This window comes from Phaethon lepturus, unplaced genomic scaffold, assembly GCF_000687285.1.
Source record: "Phaethon lepturus isolate BGI_N335 unplaced genomic scaffold, ASM68728v1 scaffold56124, whole genome shotgun sequence".
In the NCBI taxonomy this organism is placed as follows: Eukaryota; Metazoa; Chordata; class Aves; order Phaethontiformes; family Phaethontidae; genus Phaethon; species Phaethon lepturus.
The window spans coordinates 26898-40815 of record NW_010535190.1 but is presented as its reverse complement, the minus strand read 5'-3'; the positions used below and the strand labels follow the sequence as shown (position 1 = coordinate 40815).

Genomic DNA, 13918 nt, shown 5'->3' with positions numbered 1-13918 from the left:
CAGGTAAGCGGGGCCGTGGGGGTGCGGCCGGGAGAGACCCCTGGGCCTAGGGGCTGCGGCGTTTGCTTTTTGCCTGTGGGCTGGCTATTCTAGCTCAGTAACTCGTATTTTAATGTGTCGACTGTTTCTGAAGTGGAGCGCTCGTTATAGCTGTACCCTTAAATGTTACCACAACCTCATAAAAAAACCAAAAAACCCCAGGTTTAGGTTAGGTGGCTAAAGGTCTCAACACGTTACTCTATATCTTGTTGCCCCACTTTCTGCTCAAAGCATGTCACTGTTTTGTTTGTTACTCAACTCTAAAAAAAAAAAAAAGTTAAGTGGTTTTGGAGTTTTTTCAAAAGATGGGGCTTCTAGTTCTTCTGAGAATTCACCAGTAGTGTGATTCAGATTCAAACTGAGTAGCTACAAAGTAGCCTTTTGTGTTCCTCTTGAATCTCCTGATTCTATATGTGGGTACCTATATCTCTTAAAAGGAGCATAAAACCCTTTGAATCTTTCTTGATTTTCAGGGATGGGATGGGCCATGCTTTTTGAAGAGTGTATTAGGACTAATATGCCCTAATAATGAAATGTACTAATCTTTTTGTTTTGTTTTGCTTTTCAGGATGGAGATGTGATTAAGAAGCCACCCTCCATGGACCTGGCAAGCAAGAAGTGCCAGCAGGTGCTGATGGAGCTGGAAGGAGTACTCCAGCACTTGGAAGTAATGTTTAGTTTGACACTGGTTCCTCGGGTTCTTATTCTACTTGGAGGTAATGTCATGAGCCCCAAGGAGCTCTATGAGCTCAACTTGGAGGGTATCTACGAGGGTAGTGCTGAGAAGAGTCTGAAAACTGCATCCTGTGTTCGCAAGCTGTTTCACTCACTTTTCGTAGCGGATGTCTTCAGTGAACTTAAGGCTCTCCCTGTCATGGGCACTGTTGTTATGCTCCAAGGACACCGCGATTGTGGTGTTGATTGGTTCCGGCCCAAGCTCAACTATAAAGTGCCAACACGAGGGAGGAAGTTAACAGTTAACTTGTCCTGTGATGGCAACATCAACATAAGTGCTTCACCTCCTCAGCTTATGACTTCTACTTGGGAGGACTATGTATGGTTTCAAGCACCCGTGACGCTCAAAGGCTTTCATGAATGATCTGTGGTCTGTAGAACTTTAATGGAATATGAATAACTTTTGGTGCTGCTTTAAGTGATACTAACTTTATCAAATGTAACTGCATATTCTTGTCTGTCTGGATCTCTTTTTCCAGGGCATCTACTACCTTCCTGTAGCTGGACTGTTCACCTGTCTTCATCTCCTGAATTGTTGTTGAAAGCCAATACCCTTTAAGGCACAGTTGCACACAGATATAATGATTCTTTAGGGACCCTAGTTGTGGCACAGGAAATTAATTAGTGTTTTGGGAGTAAAACTTTCCTGTTGCATACTTATTGAACTGGCAAATACTGGATACAGTCTTTCTTCTGAGTTTTAATGCAGCCATTTGTCTGGTAATAATTACTACACTAGCTGGTTGTTTGGCACTCTAGATAATGTACATGAATACACTTGGCCTTTACTATATAGGCCATAACTATTTATACCTACCCTATCCCTTTAAAAGCAGACCTTTCCCTGCAGTCTGATCAGGCTTGAGTACTCAAGTGTTTGCCCATCTCTTTGATAAAATTATATTTTCCCATAGCTCAATTTCAGTTACTTAATTTGAAGAGTGGGCCTTCTCAGCAATTGGGAGGTCTTGTACCTAGCACTGTCTTGTACTGGGGATGAAAAGGGGTTGAGCAGTCCTGTGGAGGCAGGGAACCACATCTTCCTATTTTTTTACTAACCTTTAGTGCAACAGCCCTGACAATCAGATATACAGTTAAAAGTAAGCAGTTTATGCTCTAATCCTCTTCAGAGAAAATTAGGACTTCTGCCCCAATATGCTAGTTTGTTCTTGCTTAAAACAACAACAAAGTTAGTTTCTTGCTTACTTTAACCTCTTAGAAGTCTTAGACTCTTAACTGTTTCTGAAATGTGAAGAAGAGGTGAGGGGAGTGTGATCAAGTTCAGCACTATCTTTACTTGTCAAATTCCTGTTCTAAGTCAGAATGTATTACCTGGAAGTAGAACTTGAGCCCTTTCTTCTGGCCTGGTGTCTATTGCAGAATGGGACAGGGAGGGAGAGAAACCCTTAGAGAACTGTCTGTCAAAACTAGGTATCTGCTGGAGTTCTCTTCAGTCAGCTGGGTATGTATCTGTAATGTAATGAGCTAAATAGCTCTCCCATCTGAAGAGAATCTCGAGCCTACTGGTAACGAGGTTGCTTGCAGTTTCTTGCTAGCAAAAATCACATGATGGGATGGTAAAAATCCTTTGAAAGGAGGGTGAAGGTTGAAGTAACCCTCTACACTTGGTGCATATTTTAACTTTGACCTTTTGGAATGGAATGAGATTATAGAACTAAGAGGAAATTAAGTTGATATTTTTGAGCTTGGAGAACACTAGGAGTGCTGTCTGCCTTATTATCCATTAACAACCGTTTACAATGTGTAGTAACTGCTAAAGCTAGCTCTAGGGGAAGAATGCCTAGAATGAGGAAAGCTGCCTTATGTGCAGCTGCCCACTTCCATATGTAATTGCAGGTCTCTTGAATGAACATAGGAGTGTTTGTGCTCAGATCAAAACCCTTTACACTTCCACCAAAGCTGCTTGTGATGCATATTTAAGAATGCTAGCACTCAAGTATTTAAAGAAGCTTTTGAACAGAAGCCTTAGTTCTGAAGAACAAGGGGCCAGTTCCTTTCTACTCTCATCCCCAAATGAGTGCAATGTTACTCCATTAAACTGTTTACATATTCTGTTGTACTTGAACTATGAATGCAGCAATGATATGGTGCCAGGAATGAAAGAAGACAAGATGCTTTTTTTTATGAAGAGCGTGATTAAAAAGTTTAATACTATAATCATTATCAAAATAAAATGCTGGCTTCTGTATGTGATTACATTGGATTTATTTAATACCTCAAAGGTTCTGCTGGTGGCAGAACAGCTTGCTTCCATTCTATGTATGTGTCTAAACTGCAGGTTCACAGCTGTTCCACCTTTCTCACAAAGTGCATGATGTCTTGTGCCAAAAGCTTTGGTTCCTCAAAGGCAGCAAAATGACCCCCACGTGGCATGTAAGAGTAAGTGATGATGTTCTTGAAGATCTCCTTTGCCCAGGCATGTGGTGTATGTACTAGCTCATGAGGAAAAGCTGCGATCCCTGTGGGAACATATACTCCAACCCTAGAAGACATGAGTTAACTGCATTTTTGGAAAGAAGTCCTGGGGAAAGTCTATAAAAACCTTCTGACTCTGGTAACTGCCACAGTCAGCTAAAGGAGTTTCACCACAGCTAACCCATTTTGTGATCTGTGCTCTGCTGAAGAGCTTCACTTGTATTTGTATCTCCTTGAGTTTAAGAACGTTATACCCAAAGATGTGTGAAGTAGAGCCAACTAGCACACAGTTTGATCTTGAAATGTTTCAGATTTTTAAGCTTGCCTTGTTCTGTAGTTTTGTGATATGTGGCAAGATGCCACACCTCTTGTGAAAGTCAGAAATGAGTTCTCGCGTTTACTTTAGCATTTATGGTACCAGCATAACAAATGACTCTCTTGAAAGGTAAACTAGTTCAGTCTACAAAGAAGACGACTCTCCTATTTGTATGATCAATTGCTTGGAGAATTCTGCTCAGCAGCATTTTCCTGGTCAGCCTCTCTTATAGTCATCTTGCAGCTAGCTGTTAGAAGGTGCTTGGTTTCAAGTACGGCTCTCCAAGTTGTTTTCACAAGTTTGTGCTTAACAGTTTTAGTTCTTAGTTTATCCACCAGTAAGCCATATCCTTCCTAATTCAGTTTAAACTTCTCTTAGAAATGCTCATGACTTGTTTTTACTGAACTGAGCCAGAGATTACATTTGTTTGGTGAATAAGTATATAGACCCGTATTTCGAACACAAACAAGACTGAATATACTTTTAAGTCTTCTGCATTGTCTTGGCCACAAGGCACCTTGTGTGAATTATAGGGTCAAAAGTGACCCTTAACTATGTTTATTGAAAGAAAATAAGAACTTGGATTTTTTTTTAATTAGTTAAATTTGTTGTAAGTCATCTAAATGTTTGTACAGGCAAATGTGGTTCAACCTCATTTGCAAATCTGTCTTGCACCTGCCACTTCATTACCTGGCATCAGCAGTTAGACTAGGGTCCTTGGAGATATTCTCTTTGTAGAATCGCATTGAGGACACAATGGAGGATGTCACCCAATAAATCATCACATTGGTCAAAAGCTCATCAAGAGAGTATTTGCTGTTGAGAGAGAAAGATGAAGAAATTTCATTGGAAGCTGTTTCTCAATATGCTGTATTGGGTTTATGCCCTAAAGAACTGTTGTTCTTGGTCTCCACAGGAAATTAATCGGCACCCATGTGCCCAGAGCAAAACTGCCTGGTGCTGAAGCAGTAGTTTGCAAACAGTCTGCTATAAGTTTAAACTACTACTTGTCATCTGTAATCTTTCATCCTTAAAATTCAGCTTTGACTTGCCAGTCTTTTACCTATCTCCTCATTAGTTACCATAACTCATTCTTTTAATGAGTCCTCTCATGGAAGAACATCTGTTTGCCTACCTTTCCAAGCCTCCATCATCTTTATGCAGAAATGATTTATCTGTCCAGGTGGAGAATTTCTCCAAAATATATGCAGCAAGCCCCACAGGGGAGTCATTCAGTCCGCAGCCTAAATCAGGAGAAGAACAGGAAAGCTATTGCAGTTGCCTGGCATTGCAATACTTCAGTGGAAGTTAAACTAGGTTTTCAGAGACTTTAAGAGTTTTCTATGAGAATTCAGTAGAGAGTCTGTATTTTACTAGCCCTGGTAGTACTTCATTCTTGACAAATTCACCCCAATGGAATTCCAGCTGGCAGCACTATAAACTTGTGTAATTTCTATACAAAAGAAGCTAGGAGCTAAGAAAGTCCTGTTGGCTTTTTGGTAATGTGTGGCAGAAGGAGCAAATTCAGTTGTAAAGGGATTTACACTCAAAATAAATTTCAGATAAACTATTTGGGAGCACTGTCCTGCTTAGGATGGATGACCAGGACCCTGAGTGCTGTTCATCTTTTATCTAATTTAAACAGTGCAGTACTGTTTATCTGTTACCTGTTCTTGCCTTTGGGGAACAGTAACAAACATTATAAACACAGCAGGTCCACAGCTTATTATATCTGTGTTCTTACCTGTAAAACAGGGATAGGGATTACTTCAGTAGTGATAGAGGCTTGCTTTGGGAAAAATGCTGTACTGTACTCTAGGCTGTACTTTTACAGTATACTCTGTATCGCCTGATCTCAAGTGTATTTTAGTGTCACTTTAGCACTGAGTGACTTTGTAGTTTGTTCGATGAACAACACGGTCTCAAGTTAATAGTGGACATAGCTAACGCAAAGTTTGTGCATTGGCACAACAGTTTCCCTGCACTGGCAGGCCTAGAGTGATTTGCTACAGGTTGAAACCATGTAAATGCTTTGATCAGCAATGGTAGAGCAGGCTAAAATGTGCCAGCTAGCACATGATCCATCTGGAGATGAGCATTTTCTGGGCCTAAAGCTGCCTAATGAGAACTAAACTGATAATGTAGATATTTCTTGAGACTTGAGTAGGCTCCCCCCCCCCCCCTTCATTTTCTACATGTCACAATTTTAGTGTGCTACAAAATCCCTGCTCTTCTTTTTCCAGGCTGAAGAGTCTTAGACTATGTACAGTGCTTGTATGGAAGCTGCTCGGTCACTTCAGTATTCCTTTTCTCCCCTTCCTGTATTCTTCTGAGTCTATGATATATTTATGAAACAGGGTGAACAGGGGTGCAACAGATTCTGAATATCATGGATTTAATGTTTTGTCTTAGTCTCTTTTTGCTTTCTTTAAGAGTTTGTAAGAGTCTCTTAAACTCTGAGCCAGCTCATGTTTCAAAGAACTATCTATGACTTATGGATTCTTTCACACAGCAGCAGTCAAACTAGAGCCTATTGTAATTTTCTTCCTCTGCTTAAATTGCTTTGGACTATGCTGACATCAGTTTTTATTGGCCAGTTTAATCAACCAGTCACTTAAATGTTTTTGCAACTGTCTGCAGTTATCTTTAGATTAAACCAAACCCTGGATAGGTGTCAAATTTTCACTTAACCATTAACTTTTATCTGTGGAGAAATTAGGATCATGTTGAAATGTACAGGTGCCAGCACAGAGTTTTATGATACTCTTCCCTCCCTTGGAACTTGCTTACTTATTCCTATGCTTGGATTCTCATGTTAACTAGTTATTAATCCATGAACTTAATCCTTTTCTTAAGGCAATTTAATTTCTTTAAGAACATTGTTCAAGGAATCTCAACAAAACTTTTTGGAAATGAAATAGGTTCCATTACTAGATCCACAGCGCTCTGATTCTGCCAGAGCTCTGATTTCTGAAGCATGATTTCCCTGTGATATTATCACCTGTAAATCAATTCTCCCCTTTAAAGTAGTTTTTTTAGTTTTCTGATCAGAGATGAGACATACTGGTCTTTGTTTTTCTGGGGCTACCTTTACTGTTTGGCTCTTAAAAAAAAAAAAAAAAAAAAAAAGAAACACAAAAAAACCCAACCTGGTATCTTGTTTGTCTCCTTTTATTTCTTTGGTGTTGCGATCAGTTCAAGCAACAGACTAGGCATTAGTTGACGTTTCAGTTTGAGTTTCTTCTTTTTCAGTGAATTGCCAGGGTGGGGTGCTATTCATTCTATGGTCTCCACATCTGACAGCAGTCTGAGACAGCTTGACTGTCTTTCCTGAGGAGGGATTATTTCAATACAGGAATACCCCCTAACCTTTGCTAGTGCAGACTGATGCAAATATTCATTTAGCTTTTCTGAGATGGCCGTATCTTTCTTCAGGCTCCTTATTTACAGGCCCCACTAACTGTCAAGCTTCTGGATTTTCAGGTGTTAGGTCTGTGTCTACCTTTCTGCAAGTTTCATATTGCACTTGCTTATGATATTTTTCTTGTTTTCACCCACATTTATTTCTAGAAACTTCAAATTCAGGACCATGTGCTTTACTTTAAGATGCTTTTTGCAAACGGCTCTTTCCCCAAGAGAAGAGGCATGCTATTTAAAAGACTTTGAAAAGTGATATTTGTACTCTTCATCTTTTTTTAAGCTGTTCCTTTTAACTTCGTTTTACACAATTCTTGTCCCCATGTCTTACATTCAGTCACCAGAACTCATTGCTTCTCAAACATGGTTGGCCTTTGTTCAACTATAAGTTTTTATATGCCATAATCAGTTAGTATACAATGTTCATAGTGATGTAGAGAAGGTTCATTACCTGCAGTGTCTGGTTTGGTGGCCTGGATGTGTAAGTATCCAGATTCTCGCAGAAATTCATATATATTCTTCTGGATGAAAGGGTACATACGTCGAACATCTTCCTTAGTGAGGCCTACGAGCCATGGTACATAAGCCCCAAGCATTACAGAAATCATCCTTCTCAAACCTTGTCTGCCGGCGAAGACGAAATTCAGATGAAGCCCCTTCACAGATCTAAAATTAAGTTAATGAATAGGTGGCTAAATCAAGCAATTTTCTGTCTCCAGATTTTCTAGGAAATAAGTCTGACTCGAGTTGTGATAGAAGTATTTCACTGAGCAAAATACATAAAGCCATTCAGGTTCTTCATGGTTCAAAAAAAATAATTACGGGAGTTAGAAATGGTACAGCTGATGCCATCTCCATCCAGCTATGCCACTGGTATGATGTCAGCTTTAGGCATTCAGATTCTGGATGTGGCATATCCATGCTGGTAGCTCTGGCTGTTGCTCTTATATCATTCTACGCTATAGGTAACAGAGTGCATTGGGTATTTTCTGAAAAACTTGAGTTGATCACATGTGGCCACAGTGCTCTGGGTGCTGTGAAGCCCAACTGCAGTCGGGAACAGTGAGCTGCTCAGCCTGCAATCTAACTGCTTTAAGAGCTTTCCCTCTTTATCTGTTCTCTGACTGAAGCATGCTGTGGTGCCTGCTTTTCATTAAATGCTAAACAATGAGCTGTGATGCCATCTTCTAAAGGAAGGTATTATGTTTCTTTTCTGATCAGTCTCAGCTCTGCATTTTAGATAGGGAAGTCCTATACTTCATAGTATTGTTCAGCTACTGAAAGGTTGAGCTCCTTCCTTCTCTCCCTGCTGACTGTAGATTTCTCTCCTCCTGGATTTAGAATGATGATCTGTCTCAAATCAAAAGGCAGCAGCATGTACTTCCACAGCTAGTGAAAGAGAAGCCAGGCAGCACTGAAATTTAGGAAGCGTGAGAACTGGGCCAATACTGATGCAAAGCATATGAATATAATCGAATGCACAGGGGTGGGGATGTCCCTGGAGGCAACAAAGCAGAAGGGGATGAGAGGCAGGGCAAACAGAAGGCAGGACCAGGACTGTGGAGTCAGAAGATAGTGTAAGAACAGGAGGCAGTTTCTGCACTGATTCCCTTGGCTACTCACTGTGGCAACATCTGGGCCATGTTTGTGGTAATACGAGATCCCCAGTCCCCTCCCTGTATGTAGTATTGCTTGAAGCCCAATCTGTTCATCAGCTTATGAAATATCCGAGCAGTTGCTATGGCATCAAAGCCTGTAGGTAAAGACAAACACTGTACAGGAGACCTGTTTGTCCTAGCGTTCATACCCTGGCCAAAGATCATGGCCTGACAGAGGCAGGTGAGTGTGCTGCTGTGTGAAGGCACAATGTGCTATGCTGCCCTGCCTCACTCCTTCCTCACTCTTTGGCGATAAAGCAAACACAAGATGGTGGAAATTCATTGGAAAGTGGAGAAAGTGGAAAGCAGACCTGGCTTCCAGCTACTGTTGCCTTCCAAATGACCACAGGCAGCCCCAGAGCCTCAGACACATTGGTGTCAGTGCAGACCCAACCATTTGCATTCACCAACTGCAGTGCCCAGGGGGCCTGGGGATGGCTGAAGTGTTACTCCAAAAAACTTGCGATTCCAGCAGAGCCTTTTCATCACTTACCTTTCTGGTGTGGTGCCTCTGAGAAGCCATAGCCTGGGATGGATGGGCAGATGACTTCAAACACCACATCACCCTCGTTTAGGCTGTGCCCAGCTGGGTCCGTGAGCAGAGGGATGATCTTGTAGAACTCATAGAAGGAGCCAGGCCAGCCGTGGACCATCAGCAGAGGTTGAACAGCTCGACCATGAGGGATGTAGGAGGGCTTCACATGGATAAAATGGATATCGATCCCTGCCACACATCCAAGACAGATAAATTAAAGCTCTGGTTCCATCACAGTCTCTGCTCTGGACTCTGAAGAAGGAGGGTGGCAAAACTGTAATTACCATTTATAGCAGAAGTTACACAATCAACCCATGGCAAGAAGATGCTTAAGTGAAAAGAGATGCCTGGTATTGTACCTATGTCTCAACTTTTACATGCAGCTGGAGGTATTGATCCCAGCCCCAGATATTGGGGTCACAGGAGTTTGAGCATCCACCTCCTGAGAAACTGGTCTCACAGTATGTAAGTAGAGCTGCACTTAACTGAATAGCATAATGCAGGTAAGATAAGCGCAAAAACATGACAAAATTAGGAAATATGTGGATGATAAAAAGAGAAACATGGAAAAGTAAGTGCAAGATAGAAGGTGAACCTGCAGACCACTTACCTAAAGTCTGGCAAACCTCACCTGGCTAAACTGAGTGGTGGTGGGGGAAATCCTAGCCTCAGAGTCTAGGTAGATTTTGCAATTTTCAAAGATGGCTTCAAAGCAATAGCAGAAGAAAACCTCATCATTAGTTAGCACAGGTTCAGAGCCAGATGAAGACCATCTTGAAGCAGACCTAATCGTATTGCCACTGTGTAATGGTCTTAATCTATAGAAGGTTATTAATAATATAGCTTCCACTAGTGATATTTCACTCCTATCACTAAGCTGTTATGCATACTGTTGTCTTTATTGTAACCTCTTAAATCCCGCCCCCCGCCGCCTCTCCATGCATTTCAGAGCAAGACCTGCCTAAGTCACAGAGACTCCCTCACCTTCAATGGTGGTTTGGAAATGGGAGTATTTGTTCAGGATGTCCACTTGCTTGCGCCAGTCGAACTGGTTCCTCCAATAGGCCACCACCTTCCGCAGGTAGCTGGAGTTGAAGCCATAGTGGAAGGCAGCCCCTTCCAGCGGTAGTGCATAGCGGGCCTGCTCCAGGCGATGGTGCAGGTCCTGCGGACGGGAGCCCTCTTGAAAGGCTGGCCAGCTGCCTGTGCATGCCCTACGCCAGGGCAGGCACAGAGGGACTCTCCTGGCTCTGCCGGCTTTTGTATCGCTATCTGGGACACCATGAGCCCTCCTGAAGCACTGGCATACTTTGTATGACCTTCTGAATCATTTATATGGGGAATATGTTTTTCTATAGGTTACCAATTCCCCTACGGCACCTAGGATTACTGGGTCCTGCTCTTGCCTTGCTTCTAACTCATTTAGAGTTTTTGGCACTAGGAGCTTGCCAGCACCACTGGCTGGGAGAAGAAAAAGAAGCTCAACCTGAGCTGCTGACTGCTAGTTGGCCAGATAATTAGGGACAGACATGTAGGGACTGAGGTGCTGTGACTCAGTCAAGACCCCACCCCTCTTCACCCTTCCAGCCCTTCCCTCTGTGGAAGCCCCCCAGTCCTGTCCCACCTGCTGTCCTGATGCCCTCCCACCCCGCTCCACCACCTGCAGACCCACTGTCAAAGTCTGCTGCTTGAAGCACGGCCTTTCCACAGGAGCAGCCCCAGGTTGCATGGAGGGTCTGTGGTCTCAGAAAGCCTTTATGGGGCATTGCAATGAATCTGAGCTCAAATTCCATTCATAAAGAGTGGTGAGTCAGACCATCACTAACGGTGCTAGGTAGCTGCACTGGCACTGCTGCCACCCCAAAGACATCACCTCGAAGCAGTAAGGTGGGTAACAGACTGGCTCCACCTCACAGCTTTCTGCCCATTCCTACATCCCAGCCACCAGTACCTCGATTTCTTTGTCAGACGTTTCAATCTTGAAGGGACGGATACTTTCATCTTCTTTCCCTTTTAGGGGTCTGCCACCTGAGCCCCACCATCCATCACCCATTTCAATAGTCTTGATCTTATGTCTAGACCTCAGCCAGTAAACCAGCATCCCTCCAACCCCCAGAGCGGCCACAGGGACCAGGACTGCATTCTTCTGAGAATATTCAAAAGACCTGGGGAGGCATAAAATTGTGTTCAACAGAAGTGTCAAGGGTAAAGGGACTATGCTGAGGCTTGTATCCACATCAGTTGGGCCTGAACAGCAAAAAATGGCTATGTATCCCATGGAGTCAGCAGGCTCTGGGTATTTCTGTTATTTTTGAAGACCACAGGCAAGATTTGGGGCAGGGTTACATCTGCCAGTGCTTCTTAGGGATCTCAAGTCCTTGCTGATCAGGACTTGCTATCACAAGGCTTCCTTGTCTCTCTCCTTGTGAACCAGGGTGCCCTGGCGGACAAAGGTCAATAGGATATGGGCCAGTTTATTTTAAGGCAGGTACTACAGTGAATGGGATAGTAGCAGATGGAGTTCTTCAAGCAATAAAAACTGCACAGACAGAATGGGCTGAGGAGCAGAGACAAGGGTCTTCAGCTGCTGGAGAGAGCTGGATGTGCCCCCCCTTGGCAGTGCTTTACACATACATCCCCTACAGATTCAATCATCTTTCAGGGCAACACTGGCCCCCCACCATAGCTTTCCATGGGTAAGGGTCTCAGCTTGTCTGATGCCCCTGTTTCTGTTCTAGACAGCAAAGTTTCAGACTTTCTTGATGTGTGGGAGCTAAGTCACCAGAGTTGGTTTTAACAGACATGCAGCATGTTTCAAACCTGTTCAAATACTTGAACAATCAGCCCTAAATGTTGTGTACCTTCTCGTTCCTCTGACCTGTGCCTCAAGCTCTCCAGCTTCCCTTGGGGGTTAGTAGAGGTGTCTGGGGCTATTGGAGGGGGCTGCAAGGGGACTGTGAATGAAGATTTTTTTATTGTCATACAAGGTAGGGAAGAGACTATGCTGTGCCCCACCCAGGATGCTAGTAAAAAGTGGAGGCGTCAGCACAGAGCAGTTATTTCACTCACCTGATTCGTGACAAGATGCTCTCCCTACAAAAGGGGGGGGAAAAAAAAAAATCATCCTTATAGTCTGATAGTGTTGTCTGAATGGTACCAACCCTTGGGGATCGTGCAAAGAATATCACTACTGCCCAGCCACAGGATCACAAGCTATTTAGCCACTTGGCAGCATCTGCCATTATTTTTCCTACTTTTTGGATGGGACAGAAAGACAGGGGCTCAGATCATTGCCTCTGCACGAAGAGACAGTGTTTCTGGGCTGTGTTTTAGCTAGATAGTTTGTTGCCATAATAGTCTCTCCTTCAGCACAATTTAGATAAAAGGCACTAAACAACTGGGTAGGTGTCCTTGTGATGTTTCATCCTACGAGTGGCTGTATTACTTCAGCCAAGAAAATAGTTTATTTCGATTGCTGTGTAGTGATAGGTACAGAGCGTTGGCAGGGAACTTTCAAGCTCAAGGGTTATTCTGCTGCCATCCACGTGGTACTCATCATGCTGCAGGGCTGGCAGGAAGAGAGGTTTATGGGTGTTCAGAGTTCACAGCAGAGAGCTGCTATACCTTTTCTACTTCTAACTATTCCTGACTGGGTACCAAGCTTTTAGATCTCATCTGCCTGCAAGAAAAAGTAAACAGACTGTTTGGTTCTCTTTCAGCCTGATGATAGATTCTCTTGCAAGAAAAGCACAGTCTAGCAAAATTAGAAGCGACAAGAGAAAGTCTTGTTATTTTGCCTTGTGGAAAGCAGCTAGATTAGGGAGCTGTTTGGTGTCATAATTACAATACCTTGAGCCAAAAAAAGATAAAAAGGACATGAAACTCTGTGAAAAAACAAGTCTGCTGGCTGTTTCTTTTTACCTAGTATCGTTTCCCGCTCCTGCCTGTGATGCAGAACGCGATGCCTGTACTGGGGACCCTAGCAGTCCCCAAGGCAATTTGGTAACGGTCTCTGAGACATCCTGTATGCAATTTTTAAGGAGCTGTCTCCTCGAACTGCTCCCAGTCAAGGAAGAACAGGGCTCCTAAGAGCAAATAGCGTCAGCTTCTACCTCCCTGGAGGCTGAGCAGCTTATGCAACAGGTAATAATATCCCCCTACACTTACATCCTGGAGTTTAGTGAGTCAGAGGCATGAAACCAGTTATCATGGCAATAGCACAAACTTGGCACTGCTAACAGAGCAAGTATGTCCCAGAAGCAGCTCTCTGTGCGACACAAAACAAAGCTCAGTCTGATAAAACCTCCTCCCCGCTCACATTCAGGAGAACTCAGCTACACGTTCCCACACTCTGATGGCCTGGAGACCCCACAAGGGCCTTCTCCCGTCCCAACCCCGGGGAGCCCTGTTTGGGATCCCTCCTCCAGGCGCTGAGGGGATCTCACCAGGCATTCGGAAGGATCTCCTGCCACATGTCTGCTCCTCCTCGCGTGGCTGGTGCTCTGAGCAAAGCAACCCACTGGCTTTCTCTTGGGCAGGCTCTCTCGGTGACAGTGCAAGCTACATCATCCATTAGTGCCACCTATTGCCTAAGTGTGTAGTTGCAAATTAAGTTCAAGAGAGACAAATGCAAAGTCCTGCATAGGGAGGGAATAGACCTGTGCACCAGCACAGGCTGGGTGCCAAATGCATAGAAAGCAACTCTCTAGAGTCTGGCCTGAGGTCCTCAGCTTAGCCTGAGTCAACAAGGTGTCCTTGCAGCAAAGACCAGCTGCATACAGG

General features: G+C 43.6%; 2 protein-coding genes across 2 annotated transcripts; one reads left to right on the top strand and one right to left on the bottom strand.

Moving 5' to 3' along the window:
* Positions 1-607: 607 nt before the first annotated feature.
* Positions 608-1138, top strand: MAD2L1BP (MAD2L1 binding protein; the record flags this gene model as incomplete). Its single annotated transcript, XM_010285711.1, has 1 exon — positions 608-1138. A coding segment is annotated over one exon (531 nt), but the record flags the coding sequence as incomplete, so codon positions are not given.
* Positions 1139-2986: 1848 nt separating this feature from the next.
* Positions 2987-13659, bottom strand: LOC104619723 (epoxide hydrolase 1-like). The gene is made up of 10 exons (XM_010285710.1): positions 13582-13659; positions 12206-12229; positions 11088-11301; positions 10121-10301; positions 9095-9325; positions 8567-8696; positions 7395-7609; positions 4662-4770; positions 4217-4342; positions 2987-3277 (listed from the first exon to the last, which is right to left on the bottom strand). The coding sequence occupies exons 1-10, from the start codon at positions 13608-13610 to the stop codon at positions 3076-3078; spliced, it is 1461 nt and encodes a 486-aa protein (XP_010284012.1). The 5' UTR covers positions 13611-13659; the 3' UTR covers positions 2987-3075.
* Positions 13660-13918: the final 259 nt, after the last annotated feature.

Excerpts from the sequence above, each read along its gene's own strand:
- LOC104619723 (XM_010285710.1), bottom strand. The coding sequence starts at position 13,610 with ATGTGGCAGGAGATCCTTCCGAATGCCTG. Across the intron at positions 12,230-13,581 it reads GAGATCCTTCCGAATGCCTG|GGAGAGCATCTTGTCACGAA; the intron begins GTGAGATCCCCT and ends CCCCTTTTGTAG. Across the intron at positions 10,302-11,087 it reads CGTCTGACAAAGAAATCGAG|GACCTGCACCATCGCCTGGA; the intron begins GTACTGGTGGCT and ends TCCCGTCCGCAG.